Here is a 25,202-nt window from a genome sequence, read left to right as displayed (position 1 = left end):
CTGCAAAGCAGAGAGGACATACATTGAGAAAACATTCAGAGAAAAGTTGTTCTCTCATTAGGTGCTGCTTACCCAGACCAATATAATTACAGTCCTATAAGGGCAGGAGTGGGGATTCCTTAGATCAATGAAACACAGTACCAGTTGTAACAAAAGTGCTAGGTTGGAAAAAGGAATAGGAAGAAAGAAAGTGCAAGTAAGCTTGTTATCAAGCCAGGCTGTCAAGTCATGCTCCCAGTAGATAGTCTGGATGGCTCAAAATCTAGATGACACTACAGCAACCCAAAAATCTTTCATACAGCTGAAGGCAAGAAAAGGATGCTTCTCAGCATGCAATGAAGGGGGAGAAGTCTTCTATAGGGTTGTGCACTTCGGGTTTCCGATTCGGGTTTTTAACCTGAATTGGGCCTGATTTGGAATGATTTGGTATTTCCGAATCGGCCCCAGCATTGTTGAGCCGATTCGGAAATACTGAAGCAAAGCTTTTCAAAGCATTTTGTAATACTTCAGAAAGCTTTGGGTAGAGCGGCAGCTGAAAGAAAAGTGTTGCAGCTTCTGCCACTCTACCCAAAGCTTTCCGAAGTGGCTTAAATGCTAATTTTTTCCCCCACTTGTGTAAACCCGAAGTGGGAAAACCGAATCTTTTTGGGGTGCACATCCCTAGTCTTCTATGTCCCAGGAACAGCATGTGAGAAACTCAGCTCACAGATCTAGAGATAGGGGAAGAAGTCTTGTATGTTTGATGAACAGCATGTGAAGAACTCAACTTAATTCACAGATCTAGAAATATGAAGCAGAAATAGAATCACTCTAGTACAAACCTGCATCAAGTACTTTGACTCCAGAAATCCTCATCTATCTCAGCTTTCCCCTGCCCCATGATGTGGGCTTTTCTTGCTTAAGTCCAAACAAATAGCAGGATCCTCAGAAACAAGCATCCAACAGATCTTTGCTTGGTTGTTGTGGGTTTTCCGGGCTGTATTGCCGTGGTCTTGGCATTGTAGTTCCTGACGTTTCGCCAGCAGCTGTGGCTGGCATGCACAGCTGCTGGCGAAACGTCAGGAACTACAATGCCAAGACCACGGCAATACAGCCCGGAAAACCCACAACAACCATCGTTCTCCGTCCGTGAAAGCCTTCGACAATACATAGATCTTTGCTTACCTGGCTGAGGTTGAGCGGCTGTACACCATTGGTCACCACCCGGTGCTGCCGATATCCTGTTGGCGTGATACAGCACCCTGATGATTGCCCGCTTACAGATGCCACTGGCTTGGTCTTGCTCAGGCTACTCAGGACGCCTGCAATATTAATGACAGAGTTCAACCTACTTTAGAAAGCTCAGAAAACGAGATTCTGTGACCAGGATACAAAGCATTTCTTCAAGCCTGTGGAATGTTGACACTTTTTCACACTGCAACCAGCCACTCAAGTTTCAAAAGTGGACTACTATGCAGGACAGGAGGTTGTTTAAACATAACACAAAGGCCTCTTGTGTGCAGTTCTTTATATCCCACTCCTTATTCTTAATTGTAAGAACTATGCTGAAATTAATCACCAGAGAGGGGACAGGGTTGCAGACAAAACTTTTGGGCTATTTTTCCTTTGGGTGTTTTTTTAAAGAACTCTGAGAATGCTTGTCTGTTCCCTTGCATGGCCCTTGGTTATCCTTGCTTTCAGAAGCATCCAAGAAGTGTCAGATGCATCATCACATAGACAAACCCAATGAGGAATGCAGTGGGATGCCATTCCATTCATGGTATGTATGTGAGCACTCCAACATTCAACAAGACAATGGACCTCTAATGGATAAGGAGTGTTTTGGGGAACTTTTATCACACTGACATTGCTGCTTTCTAAACAGACACTGAAAATATTCTATGTAGTATTAATGTAGTTTAGAGGCAAACAACAAAGTGCTATTGAGGGAAATAATTCTAAGGGTTTTATTTATTTCTTATTGCACAAATGAAAAGCTTTTCCTTAGACTAACTTTATAGCTTTACAAGCAGCATGAATAGAGCAGTAAGGAACAAAACAGGCCATAAAGCAATTTGTCAAGTCTTCCAACATTGAGATTTTGGAATAAGCTAAATAATAACACAGAGATATTTTTTCTAAATGCCAATATCAGCCCCACAGAGACATTAATGAGTTGGTTAAAGCTAATAATAAAGATAATACTGACAGGCAAGGGATAGCAAACACTGAAAGAATGGTTCAAATTAGATATTCCACATGTGTAAACATGGGGAAATCTGCACACCTTCTGTTGGCACTTTGTAGGATATAACAAGAAAGAAAAAAGGGGTGTATGGGGGAAGGTCCCCACAAACTCAACCCAAACAAACAGGGGAACAGAATAGAGGGGTCAAGTAACAACCTAAAAGTATATATTAGAAAGTATTTATTATAAATGTGCATAAATATAGATTAAAAACAAGTTACAAATATAAGGCCTGAATGGCAGGCTGCATGTATATGCTAAAACTTGCTCAAACATCTCATGATACAGATGATGGTACAGTGCACTGCATTAACTTGTTTTTAATCTGTATTTGTGCACATTTATAATAAATACTTTCTAATATGTACTTTGTAGGATAAAACCAAATATACGAAAGATTACTCAAACAATGGTTAATGTGTTTATTCCACAATGAATATATACTTGTATTGCAGGGACTACAAATAATGTGCAATTCAGGATATTTTTTGTAATTTTTTATTGCAGATATTCAGTTGAAAAAAATATACAGGACTACCATAGTACTCAAGGTACAATGCTAAGGATGCTGGGCTTTGTACATGTTTAGTGTCACTGCAAAGTTGTACAGAGATACTTTTAAGTTGTTAAAGAAATAACTGGAGATATAGGTTTGGATCTTGTGGAAAAAATCTAGGGGGGAGGTTGCTGATTCTCCCCTCCTGCAGCAGCCCTCCAAATTCCCCCGTCACGGGGGATATCATCCAATAGGAATTCTGAACTGCAGATGGTGGGAAGTTGGGAAGACTCACTTTCATGCATAGATCTTTTCAATAGGACCCAACCCACTGTAATGTATGCACAGCAGGCAGACCTGTTTAATCATCCAAGATTTTCCAACACAGGAAACGAATCAGTAATTTATTAGAAGGTATTAAGAAAACCTATCTCAAAAAATTAAAGACACAAAAATATTCTGTAGAGAAATGGTGTAGAAATATATGGAGTGATGACAATAAGCAAACATGTACATTCTTAAAGTGGATAATAAAAGATCATTGTCCAACTCGCTAAATGACAGTAAAATGGAAATTATAAAAATAATTTATAATTAGAATAAGAATAATCCTTAAGAAAATATGCTAACCATGAAGTAAACAGAAATGTTCAGCACCACAAATTTGGCTAATAGCCATCATCTCACAAGGCCCTGAAATTGACAGCTGTCCCTGTGATTGTCCATTTTCACCTTAGAAATAATGGGTATGACAACTGTGGAGACTAATGTTCAATGAAAGTAACATTTGTCAATGAAAGTGACATTTTAAAACATAATTTCCTTCATGTTAGTTTTGTAGGTGACTGACCATACCTGAGGCTTGGGTGGCTACAATACAGTCACTGAGCTGTGTTTTCAGAGGCACAATAATGGTACGGGAACTAGAGCTGTCAGCTGCCCCTCTGTTTGGCTCCATTGCTGCCCCAGAGCTCCTGAGTGTAGAAAGCGCATCTGATGCATAGGGGCTATTCAACGAGGAATCCGAGTCAGGGGAATCATTAACTGTGACATAGCTGATGACGTTGGACCTCTGCTTCATACCCAAGCTGAGAGACAAACAATCAAATATTTATCCATTGTATTACAACAATTCTTATCCAAATGCCTATTAATAACATTCACAGCACAATCTTAAATTCTATCTCTGAACAGCCTAAGACACCAACTAAGCCCTTCACTAGGGCAATACTTACATATACCCATGAAACTCCAATATAACTTGGCATATCTGGAGATACTAAGGCACTTCAACACCATGTCAACATCAGGCCAGTATAATCCTGCTGTCTGTGTAAAAGTGGGTGCTGCTGCAGTGTGTCCAAGGACGAGCAGGGCTCAATAGCATCCCAAGCCTCTCCAACCTGGTTCCACCCCCCCCCCCCTACAAGCTAGATGCAAAATGGTCATTGCAGCTGTTGGCTGTATTTTGAAAAAATTCCAGAGGCCATGGAAAATGAAAATAAAACTGTCTTCCCCCTCATCCTCCTATGCCCACCCTGAGCCAAAGTTCATCTCTGGATATCAACTAACCTTGCTGCCTATTGCAGCTCTCCCCAGCATTGTATAAACGCCTGCCAGGATGCCTGTAGCTCAGACAACAGGTACATGGCACTAGGATACATCTCCCTAGCCTCAAGCAAGACAGACGTATCTATTTAGAAAATTTATATGCCACTTCTTTAGAGACCTGTTTAGAATACACACAGGGAAGTTTTAGTAATGAGAACGTCAGAGAAAGGTCACTCTGCACAAGATGGAAATACTTTGCACGAAAAGCCAAGGAAGAGAACGAACACTGGTGTAGCATATTTCTAGCATGGTTCTGCTCAGAACTCTTACAGGTATTCCACCTCAGGACACATACACCAAATGGGATCCTCTACAGTTCCAAATGAGAATGCAAGAACAATGCATCCCACACAGGTAAGTAAGGGAATGGTCTGCCCATGCTATGACTGCTGAACCTGCTTCTTCCATATATCTAATTTGTGTATTACCTAAACAACCCTTCTTCCCTCAACAGTTGCTAGCAGGAAGTATGCACAGTGCAGAAATGGAGGGAGAGAGACCTCACAAATATGCTAGCACCACAGCACTGCATTGTCAGTGCAATGTCATGCCAGTGTAACAAACACCCACATACACATACACACGTGCAAGTGGAGCAGAAACAGGGAGCACAACTTCAGTCTTGGACGTCTACCAGCCCCTCAATTCTAAACATTACTAGCCACAAATCTATGGTGCCTATTGCCTTTCAGAATCAGATGCCCATGCAACAGTCCACTCCCAGAAGAAAGTGAAAACACTGTTACAATGAAATTCCCTACCAATGATGTTCTCCAACAGGTGAATCAAGGGGGAATGTGGAGCTAAGGAAGCTGCAACAGATCTCCAGAGATCCAGAGCCCACTCACTATTTGCTGCCACTGTAGAACAAAATTCAATAGTCCCCTTGTACCGCTTGATTCCTTGCCAGGCAGCCATCCAACAAAGGACAAGACAGACACCGTTCACAGTGCAGTGCTAATGGCTGCTGAACTCATAGCATGACTAACGGCTGCAGTGATCCATCTGCAACCACATGCACTACTGTGAGGGTTGTTAATTATCTTGTTCTAAGTCAGTTCTTGCACTCTTGCAAGCTACTTAATATACAGTTAAGTGAGCAGTATAGTTGCTGCCTTCATGAGCATGCAGTGACAGCTCTACCTGCAATCTGTCAATGTATCTTTCAAAAGCAGAGGAGTCTTGCCGGAGCAAGAGACAGGCCAACCCCATTCATTTGACTTGCTTTCAGTAAACCTGATGCCTGTTCAGTGTGTCCATAGCCATGCCTCCCTTTGTGCACTGGGAGAGGGATGGGGACATAACTCCATTGTCTACACAGTTGTGCTCAACTAAGGGGGAAGAAAAGGTCCCTCATAATTTTCCCTGATCACCGTTGCTATCTTTTGATCTGGTATCTTGTTGGTCTCTAAGGTGCCACTGGATCACATCCTGCTGTTGGTATCTTGTAAACCATGTAACCTAAATTACCAGGTTGGGGGGTGGAGAGCAGTTTGCTGGGATGAACAAGAGCAGGTTGCAGCAATGAACCCCCAGAATGCAGTTGAGGGAAGATGCATGAGAGATTACAGACCAAAATGATTGCCACAGGGGGAAGCTAATCAGCATGAGTGGCTCATCCCAAGTGATGATGTAAAGCTCAGCTGTGCCTGGGACACCTTCCAGGGCTCTCTTATGATTAACACAACACAGGGCTTGAATTGGAGACCTTGCATATGCTACATCAGTGTATATCCAATTCAATATGCCTTCCTGTGCAGTCTTCCCTGCCCTAATACATATGATTGGTGTTACTGCAAGAGTTGCTGGAAATTCCTAATGCCCTATACTGTATCAACGATGTGCCCAATCAGGTATGTGGTTACAGAGAAGTGTGAGATGTAGATTCTAGTTTGACCTCTTCCCTCTGTTTTGCTGCTGCCTGATAAGTTGGATAAGTTAGTGTTACTGTCTTGCCAGTTTCCTCCTTGGTGAGATCCAAACCCTTCTTTGCCACATGGCTTCCTTTTCCCAGTTAACTATTGGGGTGTGCCTTTGGTACAAATTTACTTATATGCTTGTTGCCCTAGTGTCTGCATCCCCACAACCATCATTACCATCTGGAACTCTTCAGTAGGAGAGGTCTTAGGTGTTCTATTGGGGTTGCCCCTGCCAAGTGAGCTGGGCAGGCCAGTGGGTGCTGTGGCCACATACTCTTCCTTTTGTGTGCAGCTGGCAAAAGGAAACACAGGAATGGAAGCAAACCCACATCTATGGAGCTCCCTAGCATGAATACGTTCCAAGACTCCTACGAGTCATGCCATGTTCCTTCCTTGCAATAAAGGGTGCTGCGTTCTCTTTGTTCCCTCCCTCACTGAATTGTGTGTGATATCAGGAGAGCATGGTTTTATTAGTCTGCGTGGGCTTGGTGTTTCCATCTCTGCCTATTGTGGAGACATCATCAATATACCATGCTACGACTGGCAAGTTGCAGTGGGGGTTGCTGTGGACTGCGAATGCAATTGCTATACTCCCTGTATTGAGTTGTGTTTTTTCTTTCAAACATTTCCCCTCTGCTAAGTGAGCAAGCAGCGCTGGCACCACACTGATGATGGCAATGTGGAGATCATCCCATTTCATATTCACATCAACTCTTGTCAGGTATGTGAGGCGGACAAAGAGCAGTAATTGCTCAGTAGGAATTAAAATCCAGGTATCCCATTAGAAGTGCAACATCCTCTCTATTATAGCATGCTAGCTCTTAATACTTTCTAAATCACAAGTACTAGCTCCCCTTTGCCACAGAGGAAATAAAAGGCTCATAAGAAACATAATTACATCAAGAACATTTTCTAGTTAACTCTATACTTTAATTAAGCTTTTATTATTGGAACCATAACAACAGTTCATCTTCCTGAATAATGATAAGAAGTTTGAAGGTATAAGTTTGCATTACTTAGTTTTAAAAATGTTTCCAACATTAATATTAATGTTAGAATGAATTTAGTTTAATAAAAAGTGTCATTTTGACACGGACTTATTGAATGTTTGCTGTCAGTGATAACATAGGCAATAAAACTGCAGGACATGACCTATGAGTTCCATGATTGGCAGAAGGAAGTTATATATCGTTAGAGACCCAAAGCTTATAGAACTGTCAAAAAGAAGTTCCATTTTATTCTAGGATCACAAACTGAAAAATTCATCATGCCTCTAATTAGTTAGTTATTCAATGGCTACGCCCTATCACTTAGCATAGCCTGCTCCAGAACTCTGCATATTATGTCCCGCTGTATGCTCCTAGCACCGGAACTCTCTTAAAAACTGCATTAGTGAAGCTACCTTCCAGGCTTGTATTTACTGTCTTCTTCTTCATCGGTATCACTGCGGATGGTGATTACGCTGACTGGGGGACTGGGAGTGTCTGGAATAACAATGGGCTGGTGCTGTTCCTGCCCTGAAAGGAGAGCATTGGAGGAAGAAGATGTCGCACGCAGAGGGCTGCTGCCTATAAGTGAGTAGGCTTGAGATGGAATGGCCTCCAGGGTGGATGCAGGCCTATAGGAAAATATAATGAAAGTTATCATAAATATATCATGGAAGGAATCAGAGAATTTAGGTTTGAAAAAGATCTGCACCAGGGATGGACAACTACTCCCTTGGGCATTTCTTGTTGTTTACATACTGTGACACTGATGAGCTGCTTGCCTCTCTCATTTTTATACAATTTATATCTATACTTTCCCTCCATTTACATGTATAATGCTAATCGAATGATGCACAAATAATGTTGAAAAGTTTGTGCATTTTACATGTGTGGGGCATGAAATTATTCATGAGCTTAAACGGCACAAGGGAGAACCAAAATAAAAAAAGGCATTTGTATATAAGCAGCAAGCTTGCTCAATACCATTCCTAATCTGAACACAGTTGACTGTTTAAGCTGCCTTATACTGAATCAGACCGTCAGTCCATCAGGGTCAGTACTGTCTACTCAAGACTGGCTATTGCTCTCCAGGGTCTCCCACTGAGGTCTTTCACATCACCTAGTACTTGATCCTTTGTTTAACTGAAGATGCCAGGTATTGAACCTGAGATCTTCTGCATGTCAAGCAGATGCTCTCAACACTGAGCCACAGCCCCTCGCTAACGAGATGATGAGCAATTCAGTAGAGATGTGTTACAAAAGCATCTCAAACAAACATAAAGCTTTTCAAGAAGCATCTTCATAATACCATGGGCTTTGTTTGGTTCCTAAAGTTCTGAGAAGAGCAAAGTTAATTGAATCCAGGACTAAGGATTTGGTTGGCTTTTGCATAGGTCCTCATTTATATACCATATTATAAATACAGTAAATAAAATAAATATTCAAGGCAATTTCTCAGTTCCTTCTAAACTGGGTCTCAATGCGCATTTTCTATTTACTTTGAAGACTAACGTATCTCAATGACAACTGAAAGAAGTTCTTACTTTGTGGCACTATGGGTTGGCTGTTTGTTCTTTTTTCCTGGTATGGCATTACTTTGCTGTTGTCTCACAACATGAGCCACTCCAACATTCAATGGCTGAGTTGTAGCCAGAGTCACATGGTTGGTCAGCAAAGATGGCTGCTGCATGATCGTACTGTACTGATTTCCATGTGAATGGGCATTTCTGGGGGGAAAAAGATGGATTATCTAAAAATGCAAAATGCTCTTTAGGCACCAGGGAAAACAACAATTCCCACATATCAGCAATGACTTTGATCCACCAGTCTATCTTAAACACCCCAGCAATATATACTCCCTAAAAGTATATAACCTGAAAACATTACATCCTTGTTCCTAATAAGTTCATATTAGGATGATATTGTTGGTGCCTAACTTACACATCAAAGCAGGATGTTTAGCAATATTCTAATAAGTTGTTTTGGATTGATTATTATAACTCTGGAAAACCTTGTCAGTTAGAGATAGCCAGACCTCCCAGGAATCTTACTAAACTCCTAATTAATTCACTGCCTTCCTATTCCAGAACACTAATCTACTGGAAAACCATTTACTGTTAACAGTTTTTCAGAAACTAAAAATACTTGTAAACTTTCCACAGTGTCCAACCAGTTCAGAGCAGCCCATCTTTTACCCTTAAGAAATATGGATTTTGTCTTTGATCTGCCAATGTACCTGAACGTCCCAGTGCATCATGCCACGAAAGTTTAAACTAAAAAAGCTGCTTCTTTTCCAACTAATGTTGTTAGTTGGAATGTTCCAACTAATGCTCACTTCATGAAAGACTTACCTCCAGTCAGCTAATTGCTGATTGCCTCCAATTGTCTCTGGAATCACAGCTGTAGGCTGGACAGAGTTGTGCAGTGCAACCCCTGGAAGCTGTTGCCAGGTAGACGGCAACAGGATCTGTTGGGTCCCTCCAGGCCAGGCCTGCTGCAAAACAGCAAAAAGAAAAGTAAAAAGATTCACTGATTAGTTAGTTAAAAATTGGGGAAGAAAAATTAATTTGTTCAAAGTATAAGAAATGAGTAGACTGCTAACTTGCAGATAAAGGCACATGACTGCATTTCTGCAAATAATTTTACAATGGGAAGTGAACAATTCAAGCACAGAAACAATCGTTCCCTGCTGCACTGTTCACCTTTTATAATATAGGGGAAACCTGTAAAGAGGTTTTGGTACTTATATTGTACTGCAGAAAATGTATCAAAAAATGGCATCCAAAATACCAAGTATCATCTTTCCAAAGAATGCATCTAGCTGATCAGTATCAGAAATTATAAATTAGGGTTTTAAAGACAATTCTTTTCCAATAAGTTTAGCCCCTTCTTGGATGAGATCACTGGAGAGTAGATAGTCTATGAAGGGATCCGATTCTTAGACAGGGGGGGGGGAAACCCTACATTCCTCCTTCAACCAAGACCTGGGTGATGTGAATCCTGCTTAGGGTTGTCAGGCCACCAATCAGCACCCCCAAAATCATTATGTGTGGAGCAAGAAGCATATTCCAGAGCATCAGTAGATGCACTGACATAACATCCAGGTGTTTGCCTGGATATGGTCTTGGCATACTGCACAACATCATTTGTGCCCCCTTACAGATCTCCTGCCAGCAAAGTAAGGGACTGCCTACCCAATGCAGGCAAATGGCAAGGCTGATCCAGTCCCTCAGTAAAGAACACTAATTGAGCCACATTGGTTTCAAGGAGATGAATGGCACTGTCTGCTCTATTACCTCCCCATCATCCCAATCAGATCTGTGAAGAAAACTGCCTACTTTGTTCTAATAATGTTTAATTGTGTTGGAGTTTTAGGGTCAGCCTGTTCCTCTTCTAATGTCAATATTTGTTTGTACTATAACTGCACCAATGCTGATATTCAGTGCAAAATTATCCCTTACAGAGGAAGTCCACAATTAAAAGGACAATCTCCTCCCATACTGTCCAGCCTGCCTGGTGAGGGGGCTGGCAACTAGAGACAGGACTTTTCCAGTGGGGGCATCTTGCCCTTGGAATGCACTGCCTTTTGAGGCTTGCCTAGTGCCTATCTTACTTGTCTTCTAGCCATCAGGCTTTTCAACTAAGGTGATTTGTCTTAAAATATATATTTTATGATATGCTTCTAGGCCATAGAAGCATACTGTTTTATGGATATTTTTATGGCTATGACTGTTTTATGGATATTTTTAAGACTGCCCAATGGCTATTTTGTTTTTATGCCTCCAGCTTGTTTTTGATATTGTTTTTTAAAAAAAATATTTTATAGTAGATTTTACTTCCAAACTGCCTTGAGCAGGTCTGTGGATAGACAGCATATAAATTCTCCAACGAAATAATAATAAGTTCTGCAGTAAAATATTTCTAGAACACATCACATATGGTCACAATTCAAGATGCAAATCAATGAACACATGTTTTAAATGACATATTTCTGCAAGTAGCAGATCCACTTATTACAAATACTGGTTCCAAACAAGAAGCCTTCAAGCAGAGAACTGCTAACCCCTCTGCCAACACAAGCGGAATAATTAAAAAAAGAGAATTATGTTAAAAGTCACACCATGCCTCTTTCCAAAAGCCAACACCTGCACAAGACAAAGCAGAGAGTTTAATACAGTGCGAGATCTAATGTCCCAACGGGAGGCAGAAATCGGGCCTTCCAAGCGACGAACTGTTTTGACAGAGGAGGGACAAAAATATGCAAAGCTTAGCAAATGGCTAATGCAAACTTAGATGAAGCGGCAAAAGGGAGAAGTGTTGAAAGCACTAAAGGTGAGCACTTCAGGCAAAAAACTATTAGAAGCCAAATTTGCAGAGAGAAGATTAGGATCCAGGGAGGCAGGTGGATTTAGTCTGTGGTATGAGTATTCGGTAATCACACCACACAAGTGTGGAAATTAGTACAGGGTGCAAATTCAGCATTCTGAAAATCACAGCTTTCATATTTTTGATAACACAAGCATCGGTGCCTTGAGGCTACAAGGAGAGGGTTGAAGTGGGCAACGGCTCAGCAGAATCTTAAAAAGACTGAGGGACGAAGGAGGGGAGAGAGCATAAAAGGACTCCCAGCCTGGCACTTCACCCCTTCCCATGAACAGAAACAAAATTATGCAGCAGAAGCAAAGACACATAATTTGCTTAATTTGCATAATATGCACTAACAATTGAATTTAGTCTTCTTTGGCAATTAATATTTTATTATTTTTCTAGTGCAGCTATATACAGTCCTCTCTCATTCAGCAGTGTCCAAAAAGGGACTAATCAGAGTAGTCTTCTGGATAAGAAAGCCAGGTCAGCCTTCTGAAAGTAACTAATCACAGAACAGCCCTTTGGGATGTATTACATACAAGCTAAATATTTCAGCAATTGTATTCCAGCCTTAAACTGGGTGGAGGCAGAAGGGAGATCAGTAAGATCATTAGTGGTCCTAAGTATACTGAGCTGTAATCTTCCTTTCTTGCCTGCCTTCTGGGGCACAAGTACCAATTCCATAAAGGGCTGTTACTCGTTTTGGTGAGACCTTTGTTTTGACTAGAGGCAACAGTGCCCTAGAGTTTATCTCCATTGAAGAGAAAGATGCTCACGATTTATCACTTTAAAGCCACAAAAGACAATGATGTACGTAACAAATGAAGTGTGCTTTGTAAGACACGTGAGGACACCAGGATTTCAAGTGCACTGCAATACTTCTAAAAGCTTCACTGATCTGATTCTGGAGTTTCTGATTGACTGTTCTGTGGCACCTACAATGTTAATTCCAATGCCGGTACCAGACAAATCCAGAATGGGAGGGGAAATTTTGAAAAAGTAAACCGCTCTTCTTTGAATATCCCCACTGAGTTTAAGAAGAAACTATCTTGAGAAATAGTTTAGGAGATAAGAGCTCACCTTTAATCTCAACTGAGAAATGCAAAAGGAAGTAAAAGCATTGGTGGGGAGCAACATCTCTCTGAGGATGATGCACACTGCCAGTGATTGGTCAGAGTTAATGAAAGGCCAGGGAGAATTAGGGTCATCATTGTTCAATGGAGGTTAAGAAGTCTGGATTGTAAAAGCCATAAATTAATGATGCATTTGCTGGTATTAAAGCTTTTCAGTGCCTGAAACATTTCTACATGCGAAGAAGCTAAAAAAATAATAGTAACTATAGTTGTTAAGTTCAGGCAACTCAAGTACCTGAGCAGAGTCAACCTAATGGTCATCCCCTTGTCTTCAATCAACAAATATAAAAAGATAGGAGAGTAAAGCAAAGAAGAAATACAATTACCACTCTTCTCGGATTAGGAGAAGAGCTTTATCAGCATACTAGACTAGTAAAGAACAACAGTCAATGGATCTGGATTCTTTACAGAGCAACACTAAACATCAGAGTCAGACAGTGCTTCAGCAATGTTGGGGAGGAAAAACAACAAGACATTAAGATGTAGCAAGAACACAGCCACAAGATGGCACATGCTTCCATGCCCTCTGCAAGTCTAAGTTAAAACAAAAACTCCGTTAGTGAACACAATCAAGGGAAGCAATTACCAGTACTGCAGCCGTCTGTTCTACTAGCGCTGGCCGGCCGGCTGCGCAGTTCAGAGTAAAGGGCACCGCATACTGCGGCGTGATGGTGGCTACTTGAGGATGAAGAGTTGCTACCATTAGTGGTGTACAGCTTCCCTGAAATGTAGATTAGGCAGTGAGTGAAACAAATGTACGGAGGCAACCAGGCCAGAAAGGCTTTCTCCCCAAGGACAAACTAGTGGTGCTTTTGCGTGACTTGCAGAATTCATAGGTATGCACAGAAATCTAGATGCTTTTAACTTAATATCACCAAAATACAAGAGATACTAAGTAACCCTGTGTATCAATAAACCACCTTTTTTCTGTTTAGTGCACTTGGGACAAACTGTAATCATGACTATATGTCTAAACTAGTGCAAGGAAGGCCTAGAAACATAAGCCAGCTTCTAAAATCAATGTCTGCTCTCTACCATTGTAGAAGTGTCTGATTTTTACACCAGTATAGTTATTTGAACGTACACACAACAATCACTGCCAACCCTGTAGCAACTTTTAAACATTTCTTTTAAAATACAGGATGATTAAATTATCAGTATAATTGTATACCACCGTAACAAAATTTCATTTGCCAGTAGACAGGAACCATCTATTTGCTGCACCAATATAGAACATGGAAAGAAGTTTGTGTAGCATAGCTGGAGAGTTTCCAAATGCTGTCCACAATACAAATAAAGAATGCATCTTTAATTTAATCATGCCTGACCTGAACAGTGTTTGCAATGATGTAACTCTAGTCTCACGACAAAAATTGTGAATTTATGTTAGTAAACAATTTGTGTAACTATTAGGATTCCAGGCCCTTTGTTCTGGAACAAGCATTCCCATTATAAAAAATAACTTGGAAAAATACAAGCATTTCTGGAAGAAAAATCCCCTTTGCTTTTGAGTGAAACATAAAATGTATCTGAAGTATCAAAAAAATTCACTGATTATTATATAAGCAATCTTATTATCAATTTCACAAAAAGAAACAATTCTGCAGTAAATTTTCTCCTGATGTGAAGATTTGAAAGAGGAATTTAACTAAACATGAGAGACTATAAAAATCTGTCATTGTTTTGACATTTTCTTATAGAATATCCTTTGTAAAGATACTCTGCCACAATGGTAGATCTGAATATAGCACCTTATGAATGAAAATTGCGTAAGATTTAGGACTGAGAAACACTGTTACGGGTCAAATCTGCAGGTCAAAAGGGTCAAAGTAAAAAGGTGCTCTATGTGAAGAAATGGACTGTCAACGTTTTGCTTTTCTTCAGAGCTGGTAGGCAGGATTCTATCAGCAAATACAGAAGAACTAAGAATTTCTGCTTTGCCTCTGCATTCCAGAACATACCAGTGCTATCATTTAAAGATATCTAAAGACCCACTTTTACCTGTGTGAGAACTCCAGACTGGATCTGCAGTGGCTGAGCTGCTGGTGCCTGTGGCACAATCGGAACAGCATTGTCCATCCTGACGGGGAATCCAGAATGCTTTGTTGTTGCCTGAAGACCAGCTGTTTTGAAGAAAGGACAGATTCTGGTTAATCTATTTCTTTAACTATCCCAACATTTTTTCAAAGTCCAGTTCCCAAGCGCTGAAACATGAGGAAGAAGCAGGAAGGCTGCAAATGCAAAGAAAGCTAAATTCCACTTACTGGAGTCAGAGCACTGAACTGGTTTCTATTTTTAGAAAATATAAAATATACTTATTTGAAGGTATATTCAACCATGTTATTTTCAGTGAAATTCAATTTTATCTACATGAGTAGAGATGAGAAGACCAGGAGAGGGTTGGGAAAATATACGGCGAAAAGGTAAAAGGTTTTTTTAGTGTTTTCCAATATTCACCAGTTTTGAAAAACAATGAAAAACACTGTGGACATAGACAAAGATTAGGATTTCTTTTGTTCAACAGTAAATAATTTTGGTAACAAATAATGATATTATTAAAGAGTTCAGTGTTTTTATTTATTTATTTATTTATTTATTCAATTTATATACCGCCCATCCCCAGGGGCTCTGGGCGGTGAACAGTTAAAATTGATAAAAACAAAAACTAAAATCAATATACAAATAATAAAACAAATTAACAAGGTGCAGTGGTGGGGAGAACCTTCCCCACCCCAAAGGTGGGAGGCCGACATGGCACCGCCCCCTTCAATCACCAAACGCCTGGCGGAACAGCTCTGTCTTACAGGCCAGGCGGAACGATAATATGTCCCGCTGGGCCCGGGTTTCCATTGACAGAGCGTTCCACCAGGCTGGGGCCAGGACTGAAAAGGCCTTGGCCCTGGTTGAAGCGAGGCGGGCTTCCTCAGGGCCGGGGACCACAAGTAAATATTTATTCGCTGATCGGAGCGATCTCCGGGGAACGTACAGGGAGAGGCGGTCCCGAAGATATGCCGGTCCCAACCCACTCAGGGCTTTAAAGGTAAAAACCAACACTTTGAACCTGATTCGGAATTCAACTGGAAGCCAGGCAGCTGGCGCAGGACAGGTGTGATGTGTGACTGGTAAGGTATACCAGTCAGGACCCGTGCCGCCGCATTCTGGACCAGTTGTAGTTTCTGGATCAGGCCCAGGGGTAGCCCAGCGTAGAGTGAGTTACAGTAATCTAGCCTGGAGGTGACCGTTGCATGGATCACTGTAGCCAGGTCCTGGGGCGTCAGGTAGGGGGCAAGTTGCCTGATCTGACGAAGATGGAAAAATGCAGACTTGGCAACCGCTGTGACCTGGGCCTCCATCGATAGGGAGCACACTCAGACTCTTTACCACTGGCAAAGTTGCCAGTGGTGTCCCATCCAGGGCAGGGAGCTGGATCCCAACATCTGGCAGCCCCCGTCCCAGCTGCAGGACCTCCCTCTTCACTGGGTTCAATTTCAGCCTGCTCTGTTTCAACCATGCCGTCACAGCCTCCAAAGCTCTGGCCAGATTGTCTGGGGCCGTGTCTGGCCGGCCGTCCATCAACAGAAAAAGCTGGGTGTCATCCGCGTATTGATGACAACCCAGCCCAAACCTCCGCACCAACTGGGTGAGGGGGAGCATATAGATGTTAAATAACATTGGGGAGAGTATCGCCCCTTGGGGAACTCCACACACCAAAGGGTGATGGGGCGATAGATCTCCCCCGAGCGCCACCCTCTGTCCCCGACCCTGGAGAAAGGAAACCAGCCACTGTAAGACTGTCCCCCTAATCCCCACGTCGGCAAGGCGGCTGGCCAACAAATCATAGTCAACCGTGTCAAACGCTGCTGTGTAACACAAGCAGCGCTGACCCGCCTCGATCCAGATGCCTGCGAAGGTCGTCTGTGAGGGCAACCAAGGCTGTCTCCGTCCCATGGCCAGGACGGAAGCCAGACTGGAATGGGTCCAGGACTAGAGCATCATTCAGGAATTCCTGCAGTTGTCCGCCACCGCCCGCTCAATCACCTTGCCCAGGAACGGGAGGTTCTACACTGGGCGGTAACTGGACGGGTCGGTGGGGTCCAAAGATGGTTTTTTCAGGAGCGGCCGCACTACCGCCTCCTTTAACACTCCTGGAAAAACCCCAGAGCTCAGGGAGATGTTAACAATGGCCTCCAGATGGTCCCGTAGCCCCTCCGAGCTGGCCTTCACCAGCCAGGATGGGCAGGGGTCCAGAGGACAGGTGGTTGGCCTCATCCCCTGCAGGATCCTGTCAACATCGTCCTGAGAGAGCAGCCTGAAATGGTCTAATACGGACCCAGAAGACAGCCAAGGGGTCTCCAGTTCCCTTACTGTATCAACAGTGGGTGGCAGGCCACGGCGAAGGGACAAGATTTTACCCGCAAAATAGCTCGCAAAAGCCTCGCAGCCAATAGTTGAATTAAGAATTTGGTGGTCTCCCTGAGAGAGGGAGACCAAGGACCAAACTGTTTGAAATAATTGAGCTGGGCGTGAGCTAGCGGACGCAATGGAAGCAGCAAAGAAATCCCTCTTTGCTGCTTTCACTGCCACCTCATAGGCTTTCATAAACGTCCTATAAGATGTTCTTGCCTCTTCGTCGCGCCCCCCGCCTCCACACTCGCTCTAGTCGTCTCAGAGACCGCTTCATCTGGCGAAGCTCCTCGGTAAACCAAGGAGCTACCCGTTTGCGGGCTCGGAGAGGACGGCAGGGGGCAATAGCGTCGATGGCTTCGGAAAGACGGCCATGCCAATCATCCACCAGCTCATCTAACGTACTGCCAGGGGGCATCGGATCCCGCAGAGCCGCCTGGAAACCAATTGGATCCATAAGCCTCCGCGGGCGAGCGTAAATCCGCTCACTGCCCATCCGGGAAAGGAGCGGCATGCTCAGACGAGCCTTCAGAACAAAGTGATCTGACCATGGCACTGCATCATAGGCATCCAGGACCACCATCATCCCTGCCCCAAAAATCAAATCCAGCGTGTGACCTGCTTGATGCGTGGGAGCCGAAATAAACTGGGAGAGTCCTAGGGCCGCCATGGAGGACACCAGATCAGTGGCCTGCATGGAGGCATCGTCATCAGCATGGACGTTGAAATCCCCGAGAACCAAAAGTTTCTGGAATTCCAAGGCCCAGCAGGCCACCGCCTCCAAGAGACCAGACAGGGAAGATGCAGGTGCAGTAGGCAGTCGGTACACCACGCATATTGCCAACCTCTCCTCGGCGTCCAACGCTAGGCCCACACAATCAATGCCAGTAATTTTTGGGGTGGGGAGTGGTCTGAAGGAGAAAGACATATGTGATAAGAAAGACATATGTGATAATATCACATATGTGATAATATCTAAACATACAGGTAGTCCTACCTACTGTGACTCAAGAGTTTCTGTCCAAATAATACACTTTCTTTTGTTTACTACAGGATACATTTCCTACTTTGAACCTTCCTCCTCTGCCCACCTCTCAGATGACAAAAATTAAAGCACAGGGTGCATCAGTTTGCCTTTTGTGTATAATTTAATTGGTATAATTTTTCTTAAAGATAATGAAAATATTTATACTTTTAACTATGCTAAATAGTACTGTACTATATGCAAAGTTATAAATGATACATTTAATGTTGTTCAATCAGGAAAAGAAGTTCATGTTTGGTAAGAAAGTATTCCATATATTTCACATCCCTCCCCCCAATTTTCCCATGGCTTCAAAATTTCCAAAAATGCTATATCGTTACGCTTACAGTGTAGCACTATTATCATGGAAACTAGATAAATCGCATGGCCAGAAAGAGCAGTCAATACTGCCCTACATCTGTTTGATCAAAAAACAGGATGGAGGAGTTACAAATACGGAAATAGGTTTTGAAGTATCAAAATACCAATGGAGAACTGTGCAACTGCACAATGGTATATATATAGCTACTGATGAAGCCCATTGGGGAATGTATAGTCTTTGATTTATAGCCATCTGCAGCCTGAATTATTCAACTGCATGTGGGACATATAAGGCTGTGCTAGGGACTCATCATAAACCCACCTGAACAAACATAACAGTATACCAACAAGAACATTTTCTTTTTAATACCCCTGAAAGAAATAGTAGGTCAGTGTTCTACTAATCTGGGAGTTGCACAATGCCAGCATTGCCTAGAAACCAGCTCTGTATGATACAATAGCTTTATTCTTGTCAACTTCTCAAATCATCATAGGACATGTGGATGTATTCAATGGACTGCAACATGGTCGCTCAATTGCACATTTAATTGAAATGTCATCTCATCCTATTTTTATCTGCTCCATTTATTTCAAAATACATATAAAGGTCTTTAATTTTAATTGGTACACAGGAAACCTCATCTCCATTCTGAGTTTAACTCTTGACTTAGAAAACCCCCACAAAATTATCATACTACATCTTAGTAGGACATGTCGCAGCATCCTTTAACTACTATATTTCCTTTGTGTAAATAGCATGAAAGATTTCCAGTACACACACACTTACTCTGAAATGCAGGTGGACACACAATGAAAGTTTGTTGGAATGGATCTGTTTGAGTGCAGATCTGTGTGGTTCCAGGCTGCAAAGAAACACTTTGCTGTGCCACACCAGCAACTGGTGCAGCAGATGATGGGTACAGAGCAGACTGATAATTGAGCAGAGAAACATCTGAATTTGCCAGAGACAGGGTAGCAGCAGCTGTAGAATTGGAAGCCAAAACACTGGCCTGAAAAAAACCCAAGAATATACAGTGTTACACAATATTGCTAGTTTTGGCTCAACCAACTTTTTTGCCAAATACTTCTGTCATGCATTTATAGAACAACCAACCAATACACGATCTGTGTTAGAAAATCTTCAGGCCTATAACAAAGGAACCACTTTATCCAGGTTTTCAGTAACTTGATATCTTTTACAAGCCAACATTTCCAAAAACTGCCTAGCCATTTACAGTAAACTTGTAAGAGATATAATGACCAGTTGTGGTTTTTAGGGTGCTCTGTAGGTTGTGGGGGGAAGGGGAGTGGTAAAACTGAGACTACCTCTCTTAGCGCTCAGAATCCTTGAATCCAATCCAGGCTGCATTAAGAAATCTTAGAATGCATTCTTGCAACAAAACATCTGAAGTTTCATGCTGCATCAGATCATTCCAATCCAGCATTCTTCATAGGCATGTGATATGCCTCCAGAAACACAGGTCACTAGCCCATCATGATGTGCTTTCTGATGTGCCTAATCTACTATATCAAAGGTATTTTACTATATCAAAGGCACTTTGATGCTATATCAAAAGCACAACAAACTCATCCAATGCGATTATCTAATTTTCAACATGGCCAAATCAGTGGATACATAGACAAGGCAGTTCTTTTTACAAACCTGAAAAATACCCTAGGTGAAAGAAAGAAAGAAAGAAAGAAAGAAAGAAAGAAAGAAAGAAAGAAAGAAAGAAAGAAAGAAAGAAAGAAAGAAAGAAAGAAAGAAAGAAAGAAAGAAAGAAAGAAAGAAAGATACAATGGAGGTTAAACCCCCTCAAAATAATAAGAAACAGCATCTGTAGCTTTAAAAAACAAGTGTCCTCTGCAGTGGCCATTATGAGGTTTACTAGGTAACCACAAAAGTATTATCAGCCTTCAAACCTTGGTTTCTGTTAGTAAAATGCAGCAGAAGGGGATTCTTTCTAGAGCTGTTTTGGCCTTTAAGGAAAGATTCATTGGGTCAGAACTGGCAACAACTACCAGGAGACTTGATGCAATGTGAGTCACCCAGGCCTCGCTGCTTGCTTCTATTCAACAGCAGCTACTCCACAAAAGGCAGTGATGTGTAGTGGTTCAGATAACCTGGGAGACCCTGGTTCAAATCACCACTCTGCCATGAAAGCTCACTACGTAACTTTGGGCCAGTTACACATAGCCTAACCTACTTCTCAGTGCTGTCATAAGGATAAAATGGATGTGAGAAGAATGCTATAAGCTGCTTTGGATCCCCATTGTGAAGAAAGATTGATTATATATGGAATAAAGAATAAATATAGCTGACTATGGGGTGCAGAAAAAAGGTAGGTTGCTTGGTGGGCGGGAAAGAAGGACGCAGGAAAAGGTGACGATATGGGCGTAACCCAGGAGGAGGAAAAGACAAAATAGTGTGGGGATGAGGATACAGGAGAAAGTGAGGTGCCCCTGCAAGTCCTTGCAGGCTCCTCCACAACATGCAACTGGGACGTAGTTTTCCTGGGTAGAGGCTGTTGGGGGAGGGAAAGAGGGTGAAGCTGAAGACAGGGAGTAGATAAAGTAGGTTGACTGGTGGGTTGAAATGAGAGAAGAGAAGAGACTATGGGGACTTTCGGGGAAGGGAAAGAGGAAACAGTAAAAGGGAGGAAAATGAAGTGCCCTCTGCAATTGAGTCTCAGTGAGGAAGGAAGACTATAAATGACGTAAATAAAAATAAAATAAAAAATATAATAAAAATTCCTTACAGGTCGCCCCCCTTGTAAAGCAGGCCATACAGGGAAGCCTGCTTATTAAGAGATCTCAAACCTTATCAAGTTTCAATCATTCAAAGAGATAACAGAACTGGTTACCTGATGGTGCACAGTATTGAGCTGGTTGTTGAAACTCATTGTGAGATTTGTGCTTGTGTTTGGTGCCACATGTGTTGTGAAAGGGCTCTTGATTTGATTAACTGTGTCATACATGTTAACTCTTCGCTTGCAAATCTCCATGTTCTGAAAGCAGGATTTCACACTAAAACACAGTAAAAATAAAGGAATATTAGTAAGGCACATCAATATATTTGGTTTGTTTGCAGAATGCTCTCTCTCTCTCTCTCTCTCTCTCTCTATGGCTGTGAAAGTATAGGTATCAAATATCTAATCTTCACATATGCCCATGTGCAACATCCTTTCACCGACATAAAACCAAGTGAATCCACCTCCTACCATCACAACCCCCAAATTCAAACAGCACTGAAAACTAGCTAATCTTAAATTCACTAACCTTAGCCATATACTTCCAACACGGCCCTTGTAACAGATTGTTTATCCGTGTCTAATTAAGGCTCCCACTGTCTCAGATTAAAGATTTTATCTTTACTTCTGGACAGTTTTCAGCACTTAGTTGAGACCTGGAAAACAGCACTCACTTTTAAAACAAGGCTGCTTATCAGAACAAAATTATTTATAGGGTTATTCTTGCAATAGTCTCTCCGCAAGACTTCTTTTTAGAGTTTAAAGTTCTATTTTATTCAAATAAACGCTAATCTTTTTAAAGAAGCAAGATATCAAAACATATATGATTAAATCCTACAAAGATGGAACACAGAAAGGCAGTAAGAATTAGGTTTGCTAACACTGCTTAATTAACCAAGTTTAAAACAAGCAAAGTTTCTATGAAATGCATTAAGATTCCCATAGCAAACATTACCATAAGTTTTTTCACCTAGGACTTCATGAGATTTCATTCAGCCAGAACTCTGACCTACTATCTAAGTTGGCACTTTTATAGGTTATCTTATGCAGAAATCTATGATCTTTTTCATGTGATAGCATAGATAAACTATGATTGATTTAAGACTTAATTAATTATTCATATTTTCAATTGTATAACATTCTAATTAGCCAAAAAGTGATGCTATATCCAGCTGCAAGATAAAAGCTATAATCAGTAAAAATGACAGGAAAAGTTAAGTGAATAGATCATCACTGGTCCATTCTATTATTAGAGGACATTAATCTAGATACTGTCCACTACTTTTAATTAGCTGTCAAAGATGAAAGTACACCTGTGTGATTATACAACAAGTTAGGAAAAACTACATCAGAGTTCATGCAGAGTTCACTAGCATACTTATGTACTGCTTAGTATAAAATGCTGTAATTCATATATCTGTGACACCCTATAAGAATAGCCCTGCTGGATCAAACCAACAGTGCATTTTGTCTAGCGTCCTGTTTCCCCCAATGACACAGCTGATGCACCAGAAAATCCAAAGAAGGACCCCAGAGGCCGACGCCTCTTCCAGCCGTTGCATTAAAAAGCCTATTGACATGAAACATTTTTAATGTCTCTAAGGCAGCCACTAACTTTCACTCTCATGCCTCTGCTCTAATATCTGACTGTCATATTTCAAAACAAAATCAACTTGATGATGGAAGGCTAAGATTGAAAGGAGATATAACCAGTCACAATTACAGTTTTTTTCTTCTGATTGACTTTGGTTTTTTTTAATATAATTTTATAAACAGACTTTTTCTTTTTGTTTTATTATTGGTCCTGAAACTTCAGGATGGGGCAGGTTACAAATGTGAATGAATAATGGTTCATGCGTCTGAATCATAAACTTACTGGTTGCTGTGTGGGAAATCCAGTAGATGGTTCATTGTCACAAACTGATGGTTCAAAGTCTTCAGCGGAGTAATTCTCTTATCTGCATCAATTGTCAACATTTTCTTTAACAAATCAATATATTCTCTTCTGTCAGCCTTCTCTGCCAACATATCTGTTCCTTCCAAGTCTGTAGACATATTTACCTTGGAAGAAAGAAATGCATTTAAATTTTCATAGTTGCATAAAATATTCATTTTACAGTAAATTGTCTTATTCTAATCTCTCTGAGAATGCAGTTTTATTTCAGTTTTACATTACGAACATGAGCCCTCTCCCCATTTTTAATACCATTATTTAAGGGGCATTTTTAAGAAAAAAATACTGAACATAATTTCCCACTTACATCGTAAACATCATCATTACAGACTTTTTTTTTTTTTGAAAAAATTTTTATTGGGTTAGAATCCATTATTTTTACATTACATTCAATTATCCCCAATTTTTCATTTCTAACCCCCTCCCTTTCCCCCCCTTTTATTGACTTCCAACAGCTTTCCAACCCCTTGTCCCTTTTCCCTTACTTCAATTTAATTTCTCTATCTAAAACAAATATATATTCTCCTTTATTCTAAGCAGTACATCCTTAACTATTTTTAATATTCTATGCCCAAACTGTAAGTCCTTGTTTCCATCTTGGATAAACAATTTATCCCAATTTCTATAATTCAGATATTTCTATAAACCGTGTAAATCATACATTCATTTAAGTCAATTTAACTTATACTCCATATATTGTTGTCTTCTTATAATAGTTCTTCAATATAATTCGATATAACTCTCATCATATAGTCAATCAATTTGACTCATCTTTAACCTTAGACATTCAGTTTGGTGCATTATACAGATCATACCAAAGAAAGAAAATATTATTAGTTACTCAATCCTTATATTTAAACCTTATAATTAATTATTTTCTATCAATGTTCTATTTGTTAACCTTCATATATCTATATATATATCCATCTATTAATCTAACTGCTTATAAATTCACTTTTATCTCTTCTCCCCCCCCCCCCGGTAAAGTCACCCTCCTCTGCACTTTGTTATACATCAGTAGTTCTCAAACTGCCACAGTTTTCCTCCCACCTCCCATTTCTTCTCCAGATATTGTTTCAGCTTCTCCCAATCTGTGTTAAACTGCCCTGAGTCCAGATTTCTCAATTTTCTTGTCATCTTGTCCATTTCTGCCATGTACAGCAATTTGTAGATCCAGTCTTCAAGAGTTGGCACTTCTTGTACTTTCCATTTTTGCGCATACAAAAGTCTGGCTGCTGCTGTCATATAAAATATCAACGTCCTATGATGGGCTGGAATTCCCTCCATTCCCAAGTTTAGTAGCAGGAGTTCTGGGTTCTTATTAATTTGAAATTGTAAAATTTCACTCATTTCCCTTATTATTTCCGCCCAGTACTGCCTAGCTACCTCACACGACCACCACATATGGTAGAGGGAGCCCTCATGCTTCCTGCATTTCCAGCATTTATTAGAAGTATTCAAATTCCCTAGCGCAATCTTCTTTGGTGTCATGTACCAACGATAAATCATTTTGTAAATGTTCTCTTTAATGCTAGTACATATCGTTGTCTTCATTGTAGTCTTCCACAAGTATTCCCATGCCTCCATTGTTATTTCTTTGTTAAAATTTATAGCCCATTTCACCATTTGTGTTTTAACTGTCTCATCCTCAGTATACCATTTCAACAGTACTTGGTATACCTTGGATATTCTTTTCTTATCTTCTTTAAGAAGGGTCTGCTCTAGTTCCGAATTCTCTATTCGTATGCCTCCCTTTGCAGAGTCCGAATTATATAAGTCTCTGATCTGTCTATACTGGAACCAATCATAATGAGGTGATAGTTCCTCTTGCGTCTTTATTCTGAGTTTAGATAGTTCAATTCTAGTTATTTCTTTATAAGTTAAACATTGTTGTTCATTATCAACAACTCTCGGGTCTATCACCTCATATGGAACTACCCACAAAGGAGTTCCTTCTTGTAAATAAATTCTGTACTTCTTCCAGATTGTATATAGACTTCTCCGTATAT

At 41.0% G+C, this 25,202-nt stretch overlaps 1 protein-coding gene across 6 annotated transcripts in view; it reads right to left on the bottom strand.

Annotated features, from left to right (window-relative positions):
* The window catches only part of HIPK1 (homeodomain interacting protein kinase 1), a 51,184-nt gene that overhangs the window by 5,790 nt on the left and 20,192 nt on the right, over positions 1 to 25,202 (bottom strand). For 3 of the 6 annotated variants that reach the window (XM_054979116.1, XM_054979115.1, XM_054979121.1), the window contains 10 exons: positions 23,116 to 23,300; positions 21,354 to 21,516; positions 19,277 to 19,499; positions 14,742 to 14,863; positions 13,327 to 13,461; positions 9,591 to 9,733; positions 8,784 to 8,966; positions 7,656 to 7,871; positions 3,579 to 3,811; positions 1,165 to 1,301 (listed from right to left, as the gene is read on the bottom strand). In XM_054979116.1, coding sequence (XP_054835091.1) covers positions 1,165 to 1,301; positions 3,579 to 3,811; positions 7,656 to 7,871; positions 8,784 to 8,966; positions 9,591 to 9,733; positions 13,327 to 13,461; positions 14,742 to 14,863; positions 19,277 to 19,499; positions 21,354 to 21,516; positions 23,116 to 23,300 — 1,740 coding nt within the window. The remainder of the gene's footprint in view (positions 1 to 1,164; positions 1,302 to 3,578; positions 3,812 to 7,655; positions 7,872 to 8,783; positions 8,967 to 9,590; positions 9,734 to 13,326; positions 13,462 to 14,741; positions 14,864 to 19,276; positions 19,500 to 21,353; positions 21,517 to 23,115; positions 23,301 to 25,202) is intronic. The other 3 variants (XM_054979117.1, XM_054979118.1, XM_054979120.1) reach the window with 3 other exon arrangements.

The sequence above is a fragment of the Eublepharis macularius genome, chromosome 5 (assembly GCF_028583425.1).
Source record: "Eublepharis macularius isolate TG4126 chromosome 5, MPM_Emac_v1.0, whole genome shotgun sequence".
Lineage (NCBI taxonomy): Eukaryota > Metazoa > Chordata > Lepidosauria > Squamata > Eublepharidae > Eublepharis > Eublepharis macularius.
The sequence above is the reverse complement of the archived record's forward strand: the minus strand, read 5'-3'. Positions and strand labels throughout refer to the sequence as shown.